At 55.3% G+C, this 25535-nt stretch overlaps 1 protein-coding gene across 2 annotated transcripts; it reads right to left on the minus strand.

Annotated features, from left to right (window-relative positions):
* On the minus strand, positions 1–23891 carry LOC113997179 (wiskott-Aldrich syndrome protein family member 3-like). Of its 2 annotated transcripts, XM_027738829.2 has the most exons (9): positions 23852–23891; positions 12620–12778; positions 11041–11175; positions 10764–10917; positions 10317–10434; positions 9818–9993; positions 9177–9419; positions 8138–8520; positions 7128–7285 (listed from the first exon to the last, which is right to left on the minus strand). In XM_027738829.2, the coding sequence occupies exons 2-9, from the start codon at positions 12750–12752 to the stop codon at positions 7128–7130; spliced, it is 1500 nt and encodes a 499-aa protein (XP_027594630.1). In that variant the 5' UTR covers positions 12753–12778; positions 23852–23891. The 2 variants fall into 2 exon arrangements, with proteins under 2 accessions (XP_027594631.1, XP_027594630.1); XM_027738830.2 differs by lacking the exon at positions 23852–23891 and having other exon boundaries at positions 1–7285; positions 12620–12752.
* Between the last annotated feature and the right edge of the window lie 1644 nt (positions 23892–25535).

Here is a 25535-nt window from a genome sequence, read left to right on the forward strand (position 1 = left end):
TTTTTTTGGAAGTGGTGAGACCTGCTTCATTTTGTTGGTGATAGCTGGGAAGTGTTGCTGGGTCTGACCTTCCCTCGAGGTCCAGGGGAAGGGAACAGAACAAATTGTCCTTCTGGAAATCACATGTAAGTTGTTTGTTCGCTTTTTAGTTTTGTGGGGGAGGGGTTTGTGTTTTATTTTTGGATTTCTCATCTGAGCTAGCCCAAATCAAAGGGTAACTTTTAAAATCTCCACCTTAATTTACCAGCATGGTTTACCCACTGCAGTTGCAGGCAATGAAGGGTCCTGAGGAGCAAGTTGCTGGAGCTGCTGCCTTCTAACTAGGGAAATACAGCAGTAACATCTGCATGCCCTGGTTTTCCACTCAGTTCACATCCTTCCCTCTCAGGTGTTTTATCTTTATTGCATTTAAGGGTCAACACAAAAACCAAGAGAGAGCTCCAGCAGCTGCCCTGGCTGGTGGGAGATGCTTTGGGGTTGGGACACCCAAAGGAGGGGATGAGGCAGAACTACAAACACATTTTGAAGAGATGCCCTGTGGGCACCTCCACCACTCCCTGGCCCACAACAAGGTCATGGGCAGTGCTCCTTTCTGGCATTTGCCCACCTGCGTCTCAAAGCCCTCCTAAGGCAGAACCTTTGTGGCCTGTTTCAGTTTCTCCATCCCTTACCTTGGCAAAGCCTTCCCCGAGATCTGACTCAGCTCCCTTCTGCCACAACTCACTCCTCCCGTGCCGTGCACTTGAGTCCCTCACTGGCATGGAGAACAAAGTTATTTTTTCCATGCCCTTTGTGGCTTTTCAGGGGGTTTTACCCACCTGAGGTTTTCCCTGTACAGAGCAGTGGGAGAAAAACCAACCTAAAATGCTGGATTATTTTATTTCTATCTTTTTCCTCCTCTTTGCACTCTTAATACTTTATGCAGAACCAAGTGCTGGAGCTGCCATTGGGCTGAAAGTCCCCCAGGGCCAGCCCAGGGCCCTGGCATTGCCACCACGGGAAAGGTGTGCAGGGGAAGGCTCACTTCCCACACACTTGGGCTCACAACACTGGCAGGTCATTGTTTAACAGGTTTGAACCTGTTCCTGAGAGGAACAAGAGACTACAAAGGCACCTCTGGGAGGCTGAAACCTGTGGAAAGATCCCTATTAGGAGATGCCCATTAGGGTGCCCATCCCTGCTCTGCTATCACGCAGCACTGTGGAGGAGCCCGTGGCCTCAGGGTCCTGCCAGTCTGTAATCCAGACATAAATATGGATAAAAAGTCACATCAGCACTGCCTTTGGGGACTCTGTGGCCAAGCATGTTCCATCCAGATCTTGCCTGGGGATTTCCCTCACCGAGAGCCCATCCCTTGCTGCAGGGTCTGCCTCAGCCATGACAGCACCAGGGTGGTGTCCTGCCCCCACCCTGCCTGTGGGCACGTTCTGAAGGCTTTGGAGCAAACCTCACTGAAGTTCCTGACTGGGAGTTTTGTTTGGGTTTTTTTCATTCCTTTCCCCAGCAAAATCCAGGCTCAATTTTTACCGGGAGAAAGCAGAGCTTGAGACAACAATCCTAGAAAACCTGGAGTTTGTTCAAGGAAGACCAGATTCACAACCCCCCCACATCCTTTGACTCTCAAACAGATCAAAATACGTCAAAGTCTAGGTTTGGCTTCTAAGTGTCTGAAGGAGGACATTTTGCATGAGCTCAGAGGCCACCACGTGAATTGATGGGCAGCTCTAAGTCTTGGCAGGCAGTGGTGCATCCAGGCATGTTTCCCATCACATCCATGGCCATCCCAGAGAGCAGAGCTGTGTGGGGACTGGGAAAGGCCCACCCTGAGGGCACAGGGACAAACCCAGCATGGCTTGGCACTCCTGGACTTTGCTCAGGCACTTTTGCAGGGCAGTAGTGGAGGGGCAGGAGAGCCCCACTGTGACATCAGCGGGGGGATGTGGTCATGGGGCTGCTCGTGGGGTCACCTAAGGAAGGGACAACAGTCCTTGAGGTGCTGCTGCCCAGTGGAGAGTAAATTCACGGGTGAGTGAGCATTTGAGGCTCCTAAAGTGCAGTGCAGGTTATATGGTCTTTGCTGTAGACTGTAAACTCCTCAGGACAGGCTCCTTGCCCTTATTGTTTTGGGTTTTTAATCTGTAAAGTGACATTCCAGCTGAGAAAACCTTACCCCTAAATAACTATTACTACAGGAAAACAGGAATCTCAGTGAAAGGAACAGCCTGTGCTCCCCTTGCCAGCATCCCATGATGGGGAGTGCTTCCCATGGCCAAACATGGTCCATCCACGAGGAAATGGCACTGTGTCCCTGCCAGCCATGGACCTCTGGAATTCACCCTCCAAAACACCACCTCCGGTGCTACAACCTGCCTCCCTCCAAGCAAAACTTCCATTTATCATTAAAGCTGAGGTGTAAATTCAGGCTCTGTCCCCAAGGGAGTCTGCAAAGCTTCTGTTCAGGCTGTTGGGTGTCTTGAAAGGGAAATAGAGATGGAAAAGTTGCTGGGAGGAAATTTGATGGAGCTCTCTGGAGAAGCCAAGTTCAGCCTCATCTTTGCACCAGGAGCAAGACCTTCCCCAGAAAAAACATCAGCAGAAGCAGGAGCTCTCATGGGATGTGATGCTCACTCCTCTCTAGGTTTCTTCCCAGGGTGCAAAGTTAGAAACTACCCAACCCATTCCTCCTTCAGGACACCTCTAACCAGCATCCAGAGCCAGCTCCAATGGTCCCTCTAACCCAAGGAGACGCTGAGTGCAAGGCCAGGCATGAACACTGCTAGACTTCCACCAACCATCAGAAACTTGAGCAAGACCAGACTTCACACTTGGTGTAGGTTCACAGATGTGCCATGGACATGCTGGTCCCTACAGTGTCCGTTTTTAGATGAACCAGAAATGTCCAAGAGGTTCCTGATGGAGCTCAAGGACCACAGCCTTCCATTAATATCTCCAAGCAGAACAAAACTGGCTTATTTACTGTTCCACTGACTCCAGCCCAATCCATCTGTATGCACTCAGGGTGTTCTTCCCCCCGTTGGCAGTCATATTTATTATTTTTAATCTATGCCCATAAATTGGCAAGTAGGGGAAAGCAGATAAAATGGAAAGAGGAGCTCTCAGGAGATCAGTTGGGCTCATTAAATGTTTGGCACTCTGTGATTATCCACTGGCAAAGAAATGCCACTGCTATATTTTAACATGGAACATGATACCTTAATATACAGGAGAATCTCCTCAGCCCAATTCTGGTACTCTTGAGAGAGGAGAAATTCAATCATCTGTGACCTGGATTGTATTTTTTAATGTCTGCCAAGCTAGATAAAATATTTAAATATTCACTTTTATATCAGCCCACATGAGGATTTGAGCATTTCAGGTTGTGTAACACAGCATGGCCTACTTTGGGAAGAATATCTGGGAATAGGCACATATGTACAAAATATGGAGTGTGCAGCATGTGGGTCAGACAGACAGTGTTAACGAGTGGGGCACAACCAACTCCAGCAGCGCCAGCCCAGGAACTGGTGTTGCTTCTGTTGGATTTCATAGGTCACCTGGGCAAAAAGCAGATGAATGTGCCTAAAATAAAGCTGGTCATGCTCCAGCATGGCTGAACTGTCGGGTGAAGGTTCTGAGGATGCAGTGGCTGTGTCATGAGATCGGGGCTCTCAGTGCCACCATGTGGTATTAATGGTCTGATTTGATGATCTTAGAGGTCTTTTCCAGCCTTAGAAATTCCGGGTGCTTGCCTGCCTTGTGGTGCTGTTGGGAGAGTTGGGAAGAGCATCACTGTGACCAGAGCAGAAATGGGTTCTACAGCCCACCCTGACTACACAGGTCACCTCTCCACCAGCTACAGCAGAAAGCTGAGCAATGAGCTCTGCTGCAGATCTCACTGGGATGAGGATGGGGCGGGGGATCAGCCCCATGCCTGCTATCAGGACAGCTTAAGGGCTACCATGGCAATTCAGATCCCTGGAAGAGGAGGATCATGATGTTTTCAAGCAATGGGCAATGCTGGGAAGTTATGGTCCTGCTGACTTGCTTTGGACTTGAGCACATGAAATGTGTTTGTGTTATCAAGGGCTGGAGATTGTAAGCAGAATATGAATGGTGAGGATGTGCTGGGATGTCCAAAGGGGAGAGGATGGTGTAAGGAGTGAGGAAGAGTGGGCAGGGGAGCCTTGCTACCTGCCCTCCTGAGGCTCCCAGCTGTACACCCATTCTGCAGATGTGGCCTGTGCACAGGGCAGGCAAGGACTGAGGGAACTAGATGACCTTCAAGGTCCCTTCCAACCCAAGCCATTCTGACTGTCAAGCGTTTTGCCATGGAACAGCATCGACCCTGACACTGGCATGGGTTGACTGACAGCTGCCAATCCCAAGTGCAGCACAGCAGCAGGGAGGTGACAGGGCAGTGGGAGGCTACAGGGACAGTCCTGACCTGCCACACATCAGAGTCCTGCCAGAATGACTACAGTTCCAATGTGACACACACAAAGCAACTGGTGCACGAAAAGAAGGGGCTTGATCTTCCAGGGGCACTCGACCACTCTCCAGTTCTCACCAGGACTGGCTCGGCTTTGCAGAATTGGGCCAGTCAGAGATCCAAGGGACAAGCCAGTCCCCTGTGTCCCTGAGCCCTTTCCCAGGGCTGGTGGGACCCGGCTCTGCCTGAGCCCCCACTTGGTTCCCCCCACTGACTCTGCAGCCCTTCGACCCCCATAACAGGTGAGAGCAGCTCCCCCAGCCCCTGCTATTCCCTCTCCTCATAAAATTTATTACTTTTTCTAAATTATCCAAATAAATCCACTTTCTCTTCACACACAAACAGGATTACGATTGTGTCCACGTTAATAACGCTCCACAATAAATACCACCAGGAATCTGCTGAAATGTTGCTCTGAATTTTTACAACACTTCCTTCTGAACATGTTCCAGGTCAAATCCCAGCTGCTTTCCCAAGGAAGGCCCATCACAGGCATCACAGGGGCTCTCTGTCTTGGCCAGGCTTTGGCCAAAAGCTTTTGCAGCCAGTTCCCTATGTTTCAGAGGGTCTACATCAGAAACGAGAGCTCTTGGCAAGCACCAAGCATCAGGAATTTCCTGACCTCCTGTGCACTGTGTCTCCCTGCCTCCTTTGGTCAGCCCTGCTTCCTTGGGTTTTGTAGATGAGCTATTCCATGCATCCTATTGCACTTCTGCTTCTTGCCTTGCCCTCTCCCACATCCATGCTGCCCCTCTGCTCAAGCCCACTCGGCACCACAGCTCACAGTCCAGGAGTGGAGATGTGGGAGGTGTCACTCCCAAGGGACAAGAGACCATTTTGTGGCAGCCAAGAGAAAGGAGAGCTCCTGGGGGCATTTCTCAGCAGCTGGGCAGAGGATTCACCACATCTGGCCATGAAAAGTTTCTCACCGGGGAGAAATGAGCAGATGTTTGGGGTGTTGTTCAACACCAGCACTTCTCAGGGTGAGGAACCAGCAACCTGGTCTAGAGGAAAGTGTCCCTGCCCGTGGCATGGGATTGGAATGAGGTGAGATGTAAGGTCCCTTCCAACCCAAAGCACTCTAGGATTCTATGAACTTAAGGATGAGCCTTTGGGTCCCAGCCGTACCCTCCCACCTCCTTTACTGACCTGGTTGCTTCTGGAGAGTCAAAATCCTACTGTTGTAGCCATCACCTACATGGCTACTGGGAGAGGCAGAGAGGCAGGCAGAGAGCCCAGGCTTTCCCCAGAAGAGCTGCAACATGGGGCCTCAGTTTTCCCCCATTCAGAGCCTCGTGGTATAAGGGAACACAAGAGAGGGGCTGGGGACACCACTCTGGCAAGTCCACGGCTGGTCCTGGCCCATTTTCCACCCGTGGGGAATGTCTCCCAGCTCTCTGCAGGTTTTTGCACCTGACTGTGATATTTTCAGTATTCCCTACCCCTTCTCTCTGCCTTCCTGTGCCTCCTCCCTCCGTGAAGGGAGGAGAAAAGTCTTGGGTGAATCACTCTCTATTTTGATGTGAGCACAGGTATTTTCAGTGCTGTGGCAGGGGCCTGGCTCTCCAGCTCCCCCATCAGCACCCTCCTGTGGGATAGGGAATGGGGCAGGATCAGGGAGGGGGAACCAGTGCCTGACTCTGAGTTGGTCTCAGTTGTACAGGTACAGTATGTGGGGCTGCAAAGGGCAAGTTAAGAGTTTACCTAAAAGCAGCAGATTGTCTAATTAACTTCTTTTTCTTTTTCAAATAACACTGAAATGGTGTCACATTAAGGCCAAGGAGAGCTGGGTCTGGGGAAGCTCCCTGGACACCTTAATCCTTTGCTGGCAAAGACAAGGCTGTGTGTCCCTGTCAGCCACACAAGCCTTGCCTTCACCCTTTTCTCCCAGAAAACCAGTTCGAAGGACAGAAATGGGCTCAGGTCACCAACACCTTGGTCTTCTCATGCAGCCTGGTCTAGTGGAAGGGGTCCCAGTTCATTGCAAGGGATTGGACTCAACGGGCTTTAAAGGTCTCTTCCAATCCCAACCATTCTGTGATTCTCCAGGGAGTGACAGTACAATGGGAACCATCCTTACGGAGCTGCTGCTAAACATGGTGCATCACCCTCAGGGGAAGGAGGCTCCTGCTCATGGGCAGCCTTTGGAGCTGCCTGACCCCAAAAACTCTGACAGCAGAGGGTCCCCAGGCCCATGCAGGGCCATCCCCGAGCTCCCATGGTGGCACCAGCTGTGCAAACAGGCTTCTTCTCCAGGAGCTTCTCGTTACCACAGTTACCGTCCAGCTGGAAAAGCACTGCTGCCCCTGGGGCTCCCTCCTCGCGCAAAGCACACTCAGGGCCAGCCTCTGCTCCTGCTCCAGGTGTAAACCCAGAGCAATCCTATTAACCTGCCTTCAGAGAATTTTGGAAGTCATTAAACGTGAAGGTGCTGCTAATGTCTGGTCTCACTGCCTCTGAGGTGTATCCTACCAGTGCTGCTGCTGCTGCCCGCAGGGTTTTGGACAAAGTGTAAAAGCAAAGCTCCTGGACGAGTGGGGCCGCCCGCACGGCAACGGTGGGGGAGGCGCCTGTACACACCCGGGGCAGAGCTGGGGGCTCCTCCAGCCCAGCCCAGCCCAGCCCAGCCCGGGGCCCCTCAGTCTGACCACTCATTCTCGTCCAGCTCAGAGTCGTCGTCGGACTCGCTGTACTCCACCGCGATCCGCCGCGACAGGATCGTCGCCACGTCATTGCCCACAGGCTCTTTCTTGGCCTCTTGTTCCCACTGCTCCTGGACTTTCCGGAGTTGGATCCCTGCGGTAGGAAAAGGGGGAGGGCTTTAGGAGCAGCGCAGCCTATGTGCAGCATCCTCCCATTACATAGCACTGGCTGAAAGGAGATGGCTGCAGCCCTGGGTGGGAGGATGTAGGTCATTACAAAGCTATATGAGATCATAGGATTGGTAGGACAAGGGGGAATGGCTTTAAACTGAAGGAGAGTAGGCTTAGATGGGATATTGGGAAGAAATTCTTCCCTGTGAGGTGGGGAGGCCCTGGCACAGGTTGCCAAGAGAAGCTGTGTCTGCCCCATCCCTGGAAGTGTCCAAGGCCAGGTTGGATGGGGCTTGGAGCAACCTGGGATAGCAAAAGGTGCCCCTGGCCACGGCAGGAATGACATGGTCTTTAAGGTCCCTTCCAGCCAAAACCATTCTGTGATTCTATGAATAATACAATGTGTGTGATTATAAAGCTCTATCACAGAATAAAACTCCGTCTCTGCTTCCATTCACCTGAAGATGTTGAACCTTCTGGAAGGTTAAATTTACCACTCGACCTCAAGATTTGCAGGAAGGGGAAGTGGGAGAGACCTTGGAGCACATCATCCTCTACAGCCTGAAAGGAATCCAGTGATCTGTGGGGCTTCATTCCACCTCTGGCGATGAGTCTCCAGCCCCTCCCCAACACCCTGCACTGCACTTCATTCCCCAGCTCAGGTTCCACCTGGGTGTCACCATCTTCACCCCTCACCTTTCCACCCAGGGCCTTATCTTGCACTCAGTGAAGCCGATGCTTCCCCAACTCTACTCCAAGAGGTATTTTCCCCCTGCGGTGACACTGTGGGGACCTGTCCCCCCTTCCCACTGCCTCTACCCCGCTGCCCCCTCACCCCTGCGGATGGCTGCCAGCAGGTCGCTCCGGGCGTCGCTCATGGGCATCAGCGGGATCTGCGGCTTCCGAGGCTCCACGGCGGGGGCGGGCGGCGAGGCCGAGTGCGCCGGTGAGGCCGAGACTGCCGGGGGCCCCGGGGGCGGCGGGGGGGGGGCCACCGGGGGGCCCATGGGGCCGGCCTGCGGCGGGGACGCGGAGTAGGGGCCGGGGGGCGCGGGGGGCGGCGAGGGCGCGTAGGAGGGGGGCCCGGCCGAGCCGGGGGCCAGCGCAGGGGGGGCCGAGATGGGGCTGTCGAAGGCCGTCTGTGCCGAGGGGATGACGGGCGGTGGGGGCGGCGGGGCCGGCGGCACGAAGTACTCGGCCATGGGCACCGGCTGAGGGCTGCAACAGGGGGCACAGGTCAGTGGTATGGGGAGGGATGGCACCCAGCCCAGCACCCAGCCATCCTTCTCCCATCCCAGAACCCTTCACCCATTCCATCACCCATCCCAGCACCCATCACCCATCCCGTCACCCATTCCAGCACCCATCACCCATCATCCTTCACCCATTCCAGAACCCTTCACCCATCCCATCACCCATTCCAGCATCCATCCCCCATCATCCTTCACCCATCCCATCACCCATTCCAGCATCCGTTACCCATCACCCATCCCATCACCCATTCCAGCATCCATTACCCATCACCCATCCTGGCACCCAACAGGCTCCACTCTAGCTTGGTTTACTCTGAATCCTCATGTAAGCTCTGTCCCAGAGCCAGAGAGGTGGGAGGGCTCTGCCAGCACAAAGGGCTATGGGGCACGAGGAGGTAGGAAGGTGGCCAACACCCCAGGGGAAAACCTCCCTAGCCCCCTTTTCCCTGAGATGAGGTTACCCCAAAAGCACTCCTGACTGATTTGGATCTCAGTTTCGGACCACAACAGCCACAGAGGAGGGCTCTCCTCACTACCTCAGCCCAGAAAAGGGGGGGGTCAGGCCTCCCTTCCCCTGGGCACCCCTGCACCCTGCACCCAGCCAGAGGGCTGGAGCCCTACCCGTAATCCTTGACGAGGTGCGGTCTGGGCCCGTTGAGCACGGCCTCGGGCGGCGGTGGCGCGTGGGGCTGCTGCAGCCGGCTGAGGCTGTTCTGGCGGCTGCCTGGGGCCGGGCGGTACACGTGCTCCTGGGGGTTGGGGGGGGCCAGCACCCCCTCCTTGTGCTCCACCGGGGCCAGCAGCTGCGCGGGGTGGTTGGGGCTCGCCGGGTACGAGTGGTCGGCCGCGTCCGACGCGTAGGATCTGCAGCACGGAGAAACCCCACTGTTGTACTCGGGGCATGGGGGTCACGGGGTGGGGGGTACAGGAGTATTTTGGGGTTGAGCGAACAAAACAAAAAATGGCCACAAAAATATAGATGCAAGACAGCAGAGAGATAGCAGAGGGGAGGAGGACACCAACACAGCTGAACCACTCTCTCTGCCCATAACTGCTAAATGGAAAGTGCTCTGATTTTATCCCAATGCCAAGGCTGCTCCTGAGGTCCAGGATGGCACCCTGGGGGTACCAACTCTCATGAAGCTACCACGGGCTTTCAGCTTATCACCCCAACCCTGCTGCGGGAACACGAACCCCCACAGACGGAGCAGAGCAAAGCAAAGCAGAGCCGGTGAGCTGAACGTGCAGTAGGTAGAACCTGCCTATTATCTGGGGACAGTGATCCTTCCGATGACGCCATGTGATAGGGGGATGGTGAGAACCTGTTATCGGGCCGGAACTCTTTATCATACGCCATCATGTTCCACTCCAGCCGCCGGTTCCGGGCTTTCCTCACTTTCTTCACCTCCCGGGTGGAGTCCTCCACCAGCCGCTGCTCCTGCAGGCACACAGAGCCACAGCTCCAACTCCAGCACAGCTCCTCTGGACCATTAGCAGTGCCCAGGGAGCATCACCCCACCCCAGGAAATGCACCTGATGCAGTAGAGGGGAGTGCAGAGGATGCACAGGAAGGTGACTGTTCCCCAGGTGCCAGGCAACTCCAGCTCCAGCCCCTCAGAGTCCCCCACCTGCCCATTACCTTCCCCAGGTGCCAGGCAACCCCAGCTCCAGACCCTCAGAGTCCCCCACCTGCCCATTACCTTCCCCAGGTGCCAGGCAACCCCAGCTCCAGCCCCTCAGAGTCCCCCACCTGCCCGTTACCTTCTGTCTGCGCTTCTCCTTCCTCTTATCTTCTGTTGCCTGCAACATTTTCTCCTTCCATAAGTTGAAGAAGTAGGAGGGGTCAGTGTAGAATTTGAGGCCATCCTTTTTGTCATCCCTGAGCATTGGGAAGGGAGGAGAGAAGTTTTCAGCCACAGGAGAAGACACCCGTTCCCCTGCACATGGGCTTTGGTACAACCATGATGGTGAGCTGCTGTCCCACCAGGAACACGTCCAACACAGAGGTCACTACCCGTAGTACCACTGGGGGTGTCACCCATCCCAACTGCCCTCACAATGGGGGTGGTGGCACAGCAACTGCAGAAATCGGCCTCTCAGGCTTCATCAAGCAGCAAAGGGGGTGCACACCTGATGCCTCTCTTGGAAAAGGCTCCCAAGAACGCCCCAGGACCCCCTTGTTCTCCCCAGGAGGTGATGTGCCTGTACCTGTAGGGTGTGAGGATGTTGAGTGGTGGGGGTTTGTCGCAGCGCTGGTACATCTCCATCACCGGGTTGGGGATGGAGTTGCGAGACACAACCTGCTGGTTCTGCACCGTGGAGCTCTTGAAGGCTTTCCTCATGTTGATGTCCTGTAGCGAAACTGTGGGCACAGGAAGGAGAAGGGGTACAGAGGTGGCCTCAGCCCCCCAAACAAGGCATGGTGGGTGGTCCAGCCAGGAGCACATGTCGTGGCTGTCACCCCAAAACAGCCCCAGGCTCTCACCTTCCTCCACGGTGGAGTCCAGCTGCGTCACCTTGATGACCAGCAGGTCCACCCTCTCCTGCAGCGAGTTCATCCTCATGTAGAAGCTGTTGGCCTCATTGAACAGCTCCCCAAAGATGTCCTCAGCGTGCCTGCCTGGCAGGGGACACAGTGCCCATCACCAGCCCATCCCCTGCACACACACCTCCCCAGTGGCTCCATGCTCTTCACAGCCTTGTTTTTTTGGGAGCTGGGCCTCACTCTCTCCCAAAGCCCTGCACAGAGGGAGGGGAGCACAAACACCACCCCCACGAACACCCTCAAGCATCCTTTTCAGTACCCACAGGGGCACAGAACATTCACAGTGTCCCAAAAAGCCTTTGGATCCACCAGGACAGAAGAGCCAAAAGAGTGACCATCACACAACATGGCCGGTGGAAATCCAGCCCTGAAGGTGGGAAACCAGGAGCAGGGCAGCAGGGAGAGTTCCACAGCAGGGAGAAGCTGTGACTTGTTTAACTTTATAATAACTTTATATTAACTTTATAACAACTTTAGCAGTTATTTTCCTGCAGCATCCTATGCATTGCTACAACAGCTCTTTGTTAGGGCTATTCCTATCGTGGGGCTGAGCAAGGAGTCTGGCAGAGCATTGCTGACATCTGTAGGCTACAGCATCCATCCCATCCCATCCTATCCCATATCCCAACCCAGTCCCTATCCCATCCCAGAACCCAGCCCAGCACCCAGCCCATTCCAGCATCCATTCTGGCCCAGCACCTCAGATCCTCAGAGTTTCCTCCAAACCCACATATCAAGCAGCACCTAAAATCAAGGTATCTTTAATACCTTCTCAGACCATTCACCCAACTCAGTCATTTGTATTTGATTTCTTTTTCCTCTGGACAAGGTACCCATGGCCTGGGCACCCGTGTCACTTCCAGAAGCTCCATAAACAGGGTTTATTTTTCTGGGAGTATTTTAGAGAAGAATCTAAAATTGGGAGTGGGAGAGAAGAGGGGGAGCCCTGAAAAGCCTGGGCTTCTCTCTCTTTTTTAATTGGATATTCAGCAGTGAAATAGGTTGTCCCTATTAAACCTTCACACCGGTGTGCTCTTGTCCGTCCCTTTTCTGCTAAGTCGCAGGGAAGGAAGACAGCTGAGGATTTAGACCTTTTATATAGACCTCTCTTCCTCATAAAGCTCTCACATTAAAAAGCATAGGTTGGAGTATTTTAGACCTTCACCTGACCTTCCTATTTCTGGCCAAGTGGAGAAGCAAGGGGCTCACGGAGGCTTTCTGCCCCCCACTGCACAGACCAGTTGTGGAAGGAAAATGGGTCTTAAAATGTCTTAAAAAGTCCCCAGTTTGGGCTTGGCCCTGAGCATTCTCCTATTTTCAATTAGCGGAATTTAATTCCCACTGAATTAGCAGGGGCTGCAGCCCACATGGCTCTCATAGCCCCTGTTTCTCTGTGTTTGGAACCAGAGGAAGTGACTGCAGCACCCCAGCAGCATCCAACCAGCATCCCAGCAGCATCCAACCAGCAACCCAGCGCTCCACCACCATGCCACACTGGGATTGCTGTGCCATGACTTACTGAGGCTGCCCAGCTGCTTGATGATGGCAGCCAGGGTGCTGTTGGTGACACACTCCAGCTCACTCGTCACCCCGTCGGGCAGAGCCCCCCGGCACAGGTGCCGGGGCTCGATGTTCCTCTTCACCAGCGGCATCCTGCCTTAGAGCCCTCACGCCTCTCCTGGCAGAAGGAGAAAGAGAGGAAACAAAGAAAATACATTTTACCATTTGCCTATTTGTCCTCCCATTCCCTCTGCTTTCTGCCCAGGATACTCGTCCTGCCCGTGCTGGGACTCGGCGGGTACCAGCGGGGCTTTCCCAAGTCGGGGGTGCTCCGTGGGTGCAAACCTTGGGGTGCTGGTGAGCACATGGATGCCAGGATGGAGGTGAGGACCACACCAGGGCCCTGTCCCTACCCTTGTGCTCTCCTGCCAAGCCACTGTGTCCTTCCCCCCTCACCTCCAGAGCGGTGCTCAAACCAGGAGCAAACCCCCATGTGCTGCTTCCCTTCCGCCGGCCCCGAAAAGCCTCATCCAGCCCAAACAGAAGCAAGGAAGCGCTTGTAATGCCATTATTTCCAGCTCACTGCCAGCTCTCCAGGGTTTTATTTGTGCACACATTACACTGAGGCAAGCTGCTGGGCCCAGCTCATCCGAGCTCTCTGCATGGCCCCCCCAGCATCCCCAGGTGCCTCTCCAGCATCCCCGTGTGCCCCCACAACATCTCTGGGTGTCCTTCAAGCATGTCTGGGTGCCCCTGGCTCTGCTGCCATTCCACCTGAACTGGGCATGGTTCATTTTCTCTGGGGCTCAAGGAGATGTAGGGAGATACCCTCACCCAAAAGCCTCATCTCCAGCAAGAGCACCCATGGGAGCTGGGGAGGAAGGGTGAAGGATGGGCACGACGGGGTGGGGGGTACTGGGGGCAGGTCATCCTGCTGATGGAAAGGGGGAGTGGTGGGAAACAGGCTGGGAAAAGAGGCAAAAAAGGAGCATTTATCAACCACAGCGATGCCTTCTGGGGTGCTGCAGCCCGGGACTGGGACACGGACGGGCAGTGACCCCACAGGTTTGCACAAGGGGGTCTGAGGTGACACGAGTGCATCCGGACTCAGCTCCACTCCCACTGTGAAGGCAAACTGACCGCCGGGCTGATAAGGACTAGAGAGCACAAGCAGCATTCCCAGCTCCCGAGTGCAGCGAGTGGAATCCCCCCGTTTCACATCCCGGGCACCCCTCATCCACCCCATCTTTACAGAACTTTGGCAGCGAAGGAAAAGCAGCTTCCGTTAATCGCCGGGAGCGGCGCCGCCGGGTGCCGACATGGGAGCCAGCACTTCTGCCCGTGAACCGAGCCAGCAATCTGCAGAGTTCACATTTTTTGGCCCTGGCAGCGTTCGACAGAACAGTTTCCCATTGATAGCACCCGGCCAGTGCTCCCGTCCCCCCGCCAGCACTACCAGCTCCTCCGCAGTTTTCAAATGCAAATTCAAGCTCCCTCCACGAACCAGTCCAAAACTTGTTCCTAAATCATTCATATGGAGCTTCCCAAAGGGCTGATTGTGCTCCCAGGTCTGTATGGACAGGGCTGGGCTCTGCTCTGCCCCAGACCAGTCGGGGCACCGTGGGAAGGAACCCTGATCCCTCCGCAGGGTTCTGCGATGCTTTGGGCTCAGAGCAAACAAACCGCGTGTCCTCCGGCGCTCCCCAAACTCACTGCACATGGATGTGGGGCTGGTACCGCCCCTGGCGCCCAAAAAAAACAGAGGTTTCTGCCAGTAGGGTTTGCAGGGGAGACTCTGGATGTCTGTTGATGGATGTCTGCTCGGGCCACGAACAGCCCGCTGGCACCCCCTGGATCCCCCCCGGCTGCATAAAGAGCTGAGGAACGCTGGCAGCTTCACCCCAAGCTCACTTCGAGCTGGTTTTATGTGTCATCCCGAAATCCACCTCAGCGGCTGAACCCTGGCATTTCCCCGCGGGGGTTCCCCCCGAGCGGCGGCTGCAGGGACCGGAGGGCGCAGGGAGCGCTGTTAACGAGCTGCTCGAGCCCAGCAATTAGAAACAGGGAACAAAGAGCCATTCTCACACCCGTCTGGGACACGGCCGCTGGAAACAGCCACCAGCACCCGGGGCTTTTTGTCCCTCACGGGGAATCCGGGGGGAATTGGGGCCACCCCTCCTCCAGCCCCCGCAGGGACCCCAGAGCAGAATGAATTAAAAAAAGGGATTTGTGGTTTGAAACTTCCCCACAGGGACAGACTTGCAGAGAGGCAGAAGGTGGGTAAGGGGCCTGATAGCAGCATTTGGGAATGTGCCATGGGAGAGCATCCCTGGAGAGGAAAAATCCCTTTAATCTCATCCCTAAAAAGCCCAAACAAGACTCGGAGCCTGCAGCAGGAGGAACCAAGGAGGAACTGGGCACACATTTTTAGGCTTGGATAGCCTGGAAAGGCAACTTTGGCCGAACTGCTTTTTAGCCCTGCCCAATTAATGGCAGGTAACAGGAACCCAGGGATCAGAACCCCCTGCCAACCCCTCCTGTGATAAATGTTCTCTCAACCTGCTGCACCAGCAACAACAAACCTCTGACTTCTGGCTTGAAACTCAACTTCTGACATAAAACCTGTGCCCTCAAGGCCCGTCCTGACTCAAGGACCACAGTTCTCTGGGTGAGGATGGGCTACACACAACCCCACAGACATCAACTTAATTTCTATCCCTCCTGGCACACCTTGCTCACACTTACCAAGCAGCTGCACACAAATCCTGAGAGCTGGTGGCCCAGCCAGAGCTCCAGCAAAGGGGCTTCTGCTTTTGCTGATACTTCTGGTAATTTCCAAGCCTTTCAGGGGGTGATTAAGGGTGGCAGGTCCTCAGACCTTCAGGAAAGGGCTCCCAGGGGCAGGGATCTCCTGGGAGCAGGGTTGGCTCCCTGGTGCAAGAGGGGGAAGTTCAAACATTGACAGTCAGGCCTAGAGCTACTAATGATTTCTTCCATACATAGGACCATCCCAGCCCCCACCTCAGTGCTCAGCACCATGGGCCACCATCATGTACTGGTACCTCCAGTACAGCCCAGTAAATTGCCCCAGTAAAGCCCCATCTGTGAAGCTGCAGGGCCAAACTGACATATTCCCATGGACACTACCAGCCCCTGATGGCCTTGATCAGTCTCATCTGGGACCCCTGGGACCTCGGCCCCACCCATGGCCCAGGAGGTTATTCAAACTCAGCTGGAAGAGCCAGACTTGCTCTGAAGGAGCTGCTGGTCCTCAGCTGTGCTTCTGGCCCTGCTCCTGCCTTGGGTGGGTGCTGGCACCGGGGAAACTCCTGGGTTTGGCACAATCTTCAGGGGGAGCATTGGACCTGTGTCCTGGTCCCTTCATTCCGGGTGCCCCTGGGCCTGCCAGCAGACTCTGCTCTGCCTGCTGTTTGCTGGCCCTGGGGGGTGCTGGGCAGCTCCTGCTCTGGGGTCACCCTGAGCTCCCCCTCACCTTCCCCCGTGGCCCCGGCCCCACTGTGCCCCAGCAAGGGCAGAGGCAGCGAGGCTGGGGTGGCACCTTGCTCACAGCACTGTGGTGACCTTGTCCTGGAGCTGGGAGAGCACAGCCAGGGTGACAGCAGCGCTGATGGGGGGACATGCTTGATCCAGGGCAGGTGGGATGTTCGGCCTCAGTGTCCATGCTCAGGCTGGCTGGCAGGAAGGGTTTTTCCACCTTGCCAGGCTGCTCCAGGTCTGGTGCAGGTGTCTGACCCTGACAGGCAGCACTGGGCTGGGCTCTGCTGCAAAATGCCAACTCTGGCACACAGGATGTGAAATGGAGTTCCTAAAGTCCTGCCTTGGGACAGACATCACTGGGATGGATGGCTGGAGGCGGGATGGGCTCTTTCCCTCCTGCCCTGCTCCTGCTCTCCTCTCCCACTGTAACTCAGGGAACGTGCCAGCCCTGGAGGGTTTGGGTCTTTCCTTCCCCTCTAGCTGAGGGTGCAGCTGATGGCTCCAAGGCCACAGGGAGACCCCAGCCATAGGTGGCAGCACTCCCCGCCCAGCTCAGCATGTCCCCTCTGATCCCACCTTTCAGCTGCTTTGGGATAATGGTGTAACCCCCCAGTTTGGGTTTAGGTGGTCACATTGGCTTTTCCAACCACCCTCAGCAAGGTTTGCTTCTCCTATTTATTCCTCATGGGATGGTCCCTGTTTGTTCAGGTGCTGGCTGCTCTGTTGGGTGAGGGAGTCAAAGGCACAACCTCAACCAGCCAAACCCTCTTGAGATGGTGTTGTAGGGTGAGCATCTCCTCCACTGGGTCTGGGAACATCAGCCAGGCTCTGGTATCACTTACATGGACTAAAATCCACGAGGTTTTGCTCTCTCTCCTGCGTGGAAGTGAGGAGCCCTCAGTGGGAGGTGGTGTTAGGCTGCAGGAGGAGGAAAATAGGAGCCACAAAATCAGCAGGAATTTCCTGGAGGTGGAAGGCAGGAGGAGTGGGACCGGCCAGGGACTTCTGTGAGCTCCTGTCATGGTACAGGCACACTGTGGGGATTCTCCCATCACTCAGCTCCTCTCTCCAGCAGTGGAAAGAGTCAATTACTAAATCTTGTACTGGGAAATGTGAAAGGAGATTCACCAGCTTCCCACTCGCTTTCCAAACCAGCAGAGGAACTTGGCAGGGAACCATGTCCAGCTTACTGTGCCCAAGCACAGATCAGCTGAGGTGCAGGCAGGGGAGGGGATGAGACCAGAAATGAGCTTTATCTTGTGCCCTAAGAAACTGGTTTCTCCCAAGGAACAATCAACCAATTGCTCACAGCATCCCAAATCCAGAGTTGCTGGTGTTACTGAGGAGCAGCCCCTGCTTTCCCAGACCAAGGAGTTCTGGGGAATAAGGGCTGCCCTGAACCCCAACTGGCAGCCCCCAATCCTTGCAGACCAGACTGGGAGTGTGATTTGGACTGGCCCAGAGGTGACTCCTACAGCTGGCTCCTTCCAGATGTTATCCTTCACCTCAGCAGCCATCACATCTGACAGCTTAGATCCTTGGAGTCCATCAGGGGCAGAAAAACAGTTTTCATTTTGCAAGAGGGTCCAAAGAGAAGAGTTTTGTGTCCAGCTATTGCTTCTTATTTTCTTTGCTACAGCTTTTCATGCACAGAACTGTGTCCTCACCCCCACTGAGCCCCCAAACCCACTCACACTCTGGGCAGGGGATTGAGCTGGGATTTACAACTCTGCAGCAAGGTCCAAAGTGGCCTAAAGGTCAAGGAGGAACAAGTTGGTGACAATAAGTTTCACAGGTGCTAGCTAATCCCTGTGATGGATGTTTGGGTTGGTAAGTGCCTGATATCTGCAGTCCCAAACCTGGCACCCTGCTTTTGTTCACGAGACAGAAGGTAAAAGTCTCCTGGATGCCACCCTCCTTCTCCAGGCCACAGTGGGGCAGAAGGACATTTTGGGGGTTGTGTTCTATGGCTGGGTGTTCCCTTCAGGAGAAACCTGGATTGGGAATGGAGCCATGGCAGAGATGAGCAGCACTGATGGGAAAGATGTCCATGTTGCACACCCCCACTTGCAAAATCAAATCAGCCATTGAGGGCTCTCCAACACCTCGTGTGGCAGTGTTGGAGCACACATCCCACCAGCTGGGGGGTGCCTGGAGCAGCAGGAATGAGGGAAACCACATTCACTGCATGTCAGTCAAGAAAAACCCTGAGCTTGGATTTGGGAAGAATGTGGGTAAGTGCGTGGTGAACTTCAAGACTGGGAGTTTGGGTCAGCCCAGCACTAAGCTCAGTTCTGGGACAAGCTTTGGGGGAGTCCATTTGTTCAGCCCTTGCAATCAAAGCTCTTACCCAAATCTGGCTCCCCAGGGTAATGCTGAGCCCTGAGGGCCAGGCATTGCCAGGGACTGGAGGCTTTTGCAAGGGAGCAGGATGCCAGGATGCCAGGAGCCAGAGCAGTGCAAAAACCCCAAGTGGTATATTGGAAAATCTATTAACTTCAAACAAAAAATTTACAAATGAGTATCAGATGAACAAGAAGTGTCAGATCTCACAGTGACTGCTCAGGACCTTGCTTTGCTATAGGACCCTGGGAATGGTGAGGTGAGGAAGGACCGAGGACAAGAGGAAGACACAAGGCAGTCCTGAAATATTAAAGGAGCAACAAACCCCCTGACTCTGAAGTCAGGGAAAGGTCACAAGGCAGAGGCGACACTCAGCTGGGCTTGTTGGTGCCTGAAGGAGCTTGTCCTGTGGAGTTTGGCAGGATGGATCTGGTACAGAAGAGGACTGGAAGGATCTGGGGGGGTGTGGTGCTTTTGAGCAGACAGAAATAGGTGGTAGGTGTGAAAGCAGCAGGTTCTCGAGGTGTTGATTTGTGGAACTCTGCCATGGAGTGTGCTGGAAATCAGTGTGGGATGGTTCAAAGAGCAACAGGACAAGCCTGCAGAGGACAGATAGGGCCACGAGCAGCCACCTAACGGTTGAGGGCAACCTCTGGCTCAGGTGGCCCTAAACTCCTACTTCTCAATGCCAGATGTTGGACTGATGTGGGCCATGAACATCTTCAGGAGGTAGAGCAGAGCCTGTAGCCTACAGAGGCTGAAGCTTTGTTGTCTAAAAAAAAAATCACCCAGCAAAAACTGTGCAGGCTGCTCGTTGTGGTGCAGGGAACCTGCCTGCTAGAGCTGGGCCAGATCTGCTGATTTACTCCCACAAAATGGAGCACGAGCTGCACCACAAGGACTCGCTGCTCTTGTTTATGAAATGCATCTGCGACCACTTCTTAATTTGTTGTCAGCCCAAATGCCTGTGAACACCACCAGCATGACAAATGTCAGTGCTTTGTGGGAAGGTGATCACTGCTCCACAGCTATTGTCCAAAGGTTAATAAAGTATAGTAAAACCGCCTGGATCTCAAGCATTCCCCTTGCTTAAAATAAAGCAGAGGGCAGGTCTCTGGTGAAGGAAAATTCTCAGGATGGCACTGAGACTGAGGGGCATGGGAGAAGCAGTGCCATTGCCTGCCCCTTCCTTGAGACCTCTGCATCCCAAAGGAGTCTGGTTTTACATGTGGTCTGGGGCCACGGGAAGCAGCCCAGGCCCACTGGAGGGTCAGCACATCTCACAGCAAACCACCGGGTGGCAAAATGCCTTGGGGGCTGCAAAGCCCCAGGATGTGGGATACTCTTTCTGGACCCCATCCTCAGGGTGTCAGCTCAAGGGAAGCTGTGGACTCCCTGCTCCTGCAGCACGTGTGAAACGAGTTGAGAGGTCTCAGCCCTGATCCTGGATGGCACAGAGGGATATTTGCTGCTGGCCAAGAACAGATTCGGGTTGAGCTGCAGCTGTGGGGAAAGGGTCAGGCCCTTCAGCCAAAGGGGGCAGAGAGCTGGATGCCTGGCTGGCCCCAGGGCAGAGCTCCATGGCTGCCTGGGTTGGGGCTGGAGCAGTGACCTGTGTCCCACCGGGAAGGCACATCTCCCGCCCCGCCGGGAGTGCTGCCCGCACCTCTCCTCCGGCCCATCTGTGGCTCCTCCTCTGCGAGCTCAGCCAAAGTCAGCTCCACCACGGGGAGCAACTGCCAGGAGGCTTCAGCAAGCAAACACTTCACAGCAAAGTGCAACACAACGTTAAATCACAGCTAAAAATATTCCCCAAGAGCTTTATTAGTAAATGCCACAGTTGGTGGAGTTTGGTGGGGTTTTTTCCTTTCTACTGCAAAATGTTTCAGCTCTAGGAACAGCACTTGACTAAATTGCATCTAAACCTCTGAGGGCTGGGCTCCACAGCACTGGCCCTGCTTAGGAGGATGCCATAAATGCAACTGCCTTGTTACCTTGGGGTTAGCATGAAAACCTCATCCTGCTGCTAGTCTGGGTTAAAATAAACAGGCTCCTGTGTGGTTTTTATCTAAATGATGGGAGTTTTTACAGTTATATGATGAGCAAATGCTGTAAATCTCAGAATGTTTTGGGTTGGAAGGGACTTTAAAGATGATCTAGTCCCACCCCCTGCCATGGGCAGGGACACCTTCCACTAGCCTGCGTTGCTCCAAGTCCTGTCCAACCTGGCCTTGGACATTTCCAGGGATGGGGCAGCCACAGCTTCTCTGGGCAACCTGTGCCAGGGCCTCCCCACCCTCACAAAGAAGGATTTCTTCCCAATATCTAATCTAAATCTCTCCTCTCTTAGTTTAAAACCATTCTCCCTTGACCCATCACTATCTGCCACTGTAAAAAGTTGCTCTCCCTCCTTTTTATAAACCCCCTTCAGGTGCTGGAAGGCTGCATAAGGTTTCCATAGAGCCTTCTCGTCTCCAGGCTGAGCAATCCCAACTCTTGCAAGTGGGTTTTCAGGCAGTATTTTTCCTTGGGGTTTAGTTGATGTGGGGTTTGGGTTCTGTTGTTTCATATCTCAGAAATGGGGAGCCCTCAGTAGCCCCTGGCACTGGTCATGAAGCTGAGGGCCACTTCATCAGGTCCTTCCCATCCCACAGAAGCTGCTGCCAGCCCTGGTGGCACCACCCCCACCTTTTGGCTCTGTCTCTGCTATGGATACAAATTAAATCCATGCAAAAAACCCCAACAAAACATCAATGCTGATACCCTAATGCTGAAGGGGAAAAGGTGGGGGCAAATGTGTGGATGAAACTGCACGATCCTCCTCCATCATCCTTTGGCTGCTCCACGTGTGGCTCCTGCCTGGGAGCAGTGATGCTGCCTTGATCTTCAGAGGAGTCAGGGAATGGGGCTGTGGGAACACAGCACAGATCCTGGCTCTGTTTTGGCTGGAAAAGATCCCTGCTGGCCCAGGAATCATGTGTTGTTTCTAATGACTCTATCACCAAAGGAAAATCTCCAATGCTGGGTTTTTTCCCCCTTTGTGCCCAGCTCATTACCAGAAGGATCTCTGCCGCTCGCTGCTGCTCTGTGTGAGCAGGACGCTGCCGAACAAACCAGCCTTTTTCTCCCCAGCATAGAAGGTGCTTTGATAAACCCAGGAAACCCTCAGCCAGTAGCAAGAGGCTTTCTGGAAACCCAGCACTTGCTGGCTGTGGGCACAGCCGCAGGCCTGGCAGCTCCAGCCCCGGAGCAGGCGCTCCCAGCCCGCCCGGCCGCGCTGCCCTGCAGGGCCGTGTGCCCGGCGCTCCCTGCACAGCGTGGCACGGGGGCTTCTCCCACCGCTGCTGGACCTGCTCCCTACAAACATCCAGGTGGATCTGGGGAAGTGGGGGCAAATCCTACCCAGGAGCTGGTTGCAGCCTCTCTGCTCACAGAGACGTGTGAAATGCCGCGGCTCTCGCCCGCAGGGTGCAGCTCAGAGGGTGCCTTTTTGGATGAGCAGCTCTGCAGAAAAGCATTCTTGCTTTTCTTTTTTTGTTTCTTACCACTTTGGCTTGAGGGCTGTTGTTCGTAACTTGTCAAGATCTTGGCATCCGCGGCTGATTTGTCATCCGCCATAAAATGGAGGATGAGCATCTTTGGTTCAGAAGTGGGCCAAGGGAGATGACAGCTCAAAGCAAAATACGCTTCATCTCGAGTTTTCTCTGTGGGCCTCAGCTCCCGGGAAAAGGAGCGGACATTTGGGATCTGAGTTGCTTCACAGCGTTCTGGGTAAGAGCCCTTTGCCTGCTCTGCGTTTGCGACAGCAGAGCTCAGTGCACATTAACCTTCTGGCTGCCAGAGGAGTTGTGCCCAACTGATGCTGTCACCAACCTCCCCTATTCACCTTCCTCCAGCCTGTCACAGTGGAAGCTCCTGAGATACACAAATGCCACCAAAATGCCATTTTTGATGAAATTCTACCAGCAATCTCCTTACAATCCAATGAGCTGCAGTGTGAGGGGTGTGCCTTGGCAGACTGAAGTTTTGAAGATGAATTATTAATCCTGCCAATGCTGAGCTGCCCATACAGCCCTGGTGCTGCGCCCCCCTGCTCCGGCTCGTGTCCGGCAGCGCATCCGGCGGCGCATCCAGAGGCTACTCCCGTGTTCCAGGTAGCCCCAAAACAGCCACAAACTCAGGGAGAAAGCATCTTAATCCATGGGTATTTTATCACTCCGACACCACCACGAGGCAGCAAGAACTCCAGTTTTCAACGATAAAATTAAAGCTCCCTGCAAGTAGCTGAATCACTGAGCATGGAGGCCCAGGCTCTGCACCTCTGGGGGTGTGGGCCTACCTGCAGCCTGCCCACAGGGGCGCCTCGGCTGGGGGCTCCAGCAAGGGGGCTTCCAAATCCAGGGGGGCCCCAAATCCCAAAGAAGGCACCAGGTTGGGGGGGGCGGGGGAAACGCGTGACAGGTGACACCAGGGTTCTGCCCTGCTCAGCGCTGTCCCCTCCACACCCCCAGCCTCACATCGGGCTGCAGCCCCCCCACAGCCCCCCTCATTCCCCAGCCAGGGGGTGATGAGCCCTGCCCTGCACTGGCTGTAGGTGCACAGGCAACCGCGGGTCCAGTTTATCCCCCACAGCGATGTAAAGATGACGGATCCTCCCTCTCCGAGATGCAAGGATGTAAAGTGATGCTCCCCACCCCCACGCTGCCCCCATGTAAGGGTGCAAAGCAGCCAGGTACCCTCCCCTTCCATGTTGGAATGCAAAGTGACAGCACACACGCCCCCTCCCCATCGCCAGGGCGCAGAGAGGCCTCATGTGCCAAAAGCTTTGGGCATCCCTCCCTCGCGCCATGACAACGTGCAGAGCAGTCTGACCCCCTCCCCTCCGCGCAAAGGTGTGAAACGCCGGAGGATCCCCCGCCCCGCACCGTGAATAGCCGCAAAGTGGAGGGACCCCCCGCCCAAAGATGCGGAGCAGCTTGGACGGCCCCCTCCCAGCGCAAGGACGGGAAGGGATGGAGGGCAGCCCCCCACCCCCCTGCACGGCTGCAAAGCTGAGGGGACACCCCCGCAATACGAGGATGCAGAGCGGCCCGCCCCCTCCCCGCAAAGATGCGAAGGGAGGAAGACCCCCCCACCGCAAGGACGCAAAGGGATGGATGTCCCCCCCAAACGCAAGGATGCGAAGCGGTAAAGGATCCCCCACCCCCCCATGCAAGGATGCAGAGCGGCGGGGGATCCCCTTCGCTCAAAGATGCCCCCCAGAAAGGATGCAAAGCCACAGGGGACCCCAATAAAAAGGCTGTAAAGCTTCTCCCCTATGCGGTGTCCCCCCACTGCAACCTCACACATGGGGGGACGGGGACCCCCCACTTTGCGGGTGCCGCGTCATTCCCGCACCCCCTGCGCTCACCTCCGCCGGGCTGGGGGGGCCGCGCCGTGTCGCGGCGGGGCCGTGCGGGGCCGTGCGGGGCCGCGGCCGCCGCCGCCGCTCCCGCTGCCCTCGCCCCGCTCCGGCGCTGCCCGCGCTGCCCGCGCCGCTCCGCAGTGCGCGCACGGCGCATGTGCCCCCTCCCCGCCGCCCCCGCCCCGCTCCGCCCCGCACGGCCCCGCACGGCCGCCCCGGGGCTCCCCGAGCCGCCCCGCACCCACCCTCGCAACTTCGGGGGGTTTGCTTTTGGGGTTTTTTTCGGTTGTTTGTTTGTTTGTTTTTTTAATATAAATACCTAATTTCCCATAGCTTTTCATCCCCCTGCCATGAGCTGCGGGTTTAGCCCATCTGGCTGGAAATTCTTCAGCTGGTGAGATCAGGAGCAGAAAGGAGCTCCGGTGAGCAGAGGAGCAGTTTGGGCACTGTCTTCTCCGGGTTTGGCATCACCACCCTCTCCTTCATGCTTCTTCTGCGCCCTGGGCCTATCTCCCCATGGATCAGAACTGTGCCAGGGTGATGGTCTGGGGGGTTGCTGAAGCCCCAAGAAGAGCATCGTCCTGCCCAGCTTGTCACTGTCACCAGCCACTGTTACCCGAGAATTTTAGATCCTCTCCTTGGTCATGCCACGGAGATGCTCTGAGGGTTGGGCAGCTCTGCTCTGGAGACCTGCTGGGAGAGCTGGGGGAGTTCACCTGGAGAAGGCTCCAGGGAGACCTGAGAGCCCCTTCCAGCGCCTAAAGGGCCTCCAAGAAAGATGGTGAAAAACTTTTTTGCAGGACCTGTTGTGACAGTTTGAGGTGATGGTTTTAAAATAAAAAAGGGTCTATTTAGACTAGATGTAAGGAAGAAGGTTTTTTGCAATGCAGGTGGTGAGATCCTGGCACAGGTTGCCCAGAGAAGCTGTGGCTGCCCCATCCCTGGAAGTGTCCAAGGCCAGGTTGGACAGGGTTTGAGGCAACCTGGGGTAGTGGAAGGTGTCCCTGCCTGTAGCAGGGGGTAGAGGAGATGACCTTTATAGGTCCCCTCCAACCCAAACTACTCTATGTTTCTGTGCCCCAGAGCCAGCACTGGACCATGTTGAGATGCTATTTGGTGCTTCATCTTAATGTTTGGGGGTCTCATCTCTTTGTTTGGGGTTGGAGGTCTGATGCTGCTACCTCTGAAAGAGCCCTCCCTCTTTCCATAGCCCGTGATTGCTCCTTGGTCTCAGACCAGATCAAAGCCTTCAGCTGGAGCTGACAAAACCCAAGCTTGGGTGTCCTAGAATCCTAGAATGGTTTGGGTTGGAAGTGACCTTAAAGACCATCCAGTTCCAAGGCCCCTGCCATGGTCAGGGACACCTTCTACTTAGACCCCACCTCAGGGCTCTGCCCTTCTCAGGCCACTTCAGCCCACACAGACCTGTTCCCTGGGCTCTGTCCACACTCCAGCACCAGTGACTGGCAGGGATTTTCCAGCCTGGCTGAGGAGTGACAAGAATGACTCGCTCAGGGGCTGAGACTGTGGGAAAACCACATGGCTCTGCCCATGACAGCTGTGCATCCATGCCAGGGATGCCAGCAGAGCCAGGTCAGGGTCCAGTGACCCCACACCCTTTCCTCAAACCCCTGGCCATGCCCCTACCCAGCCGGGGCAGCCAAGGGGAGCTGCAGGCTGGAGGCTGGTG

The sequence above is a fragment of the Pipra filicauda genome, unplaced genomic scaffold, assembly GCF_003945595.2.
Source record: "Pipra filicauda isolate LSUMZ 115617 unplaced genomic scaffold, ASM394559v2 scaffold484_size733096_pilon, whole genome shotgun sequence".
Lineage (NCBI taxonomy): Eukaryota > Metazoa > Chordata > Aves > Passeriformes > Pipridae > Pipra > Pipra filicauda.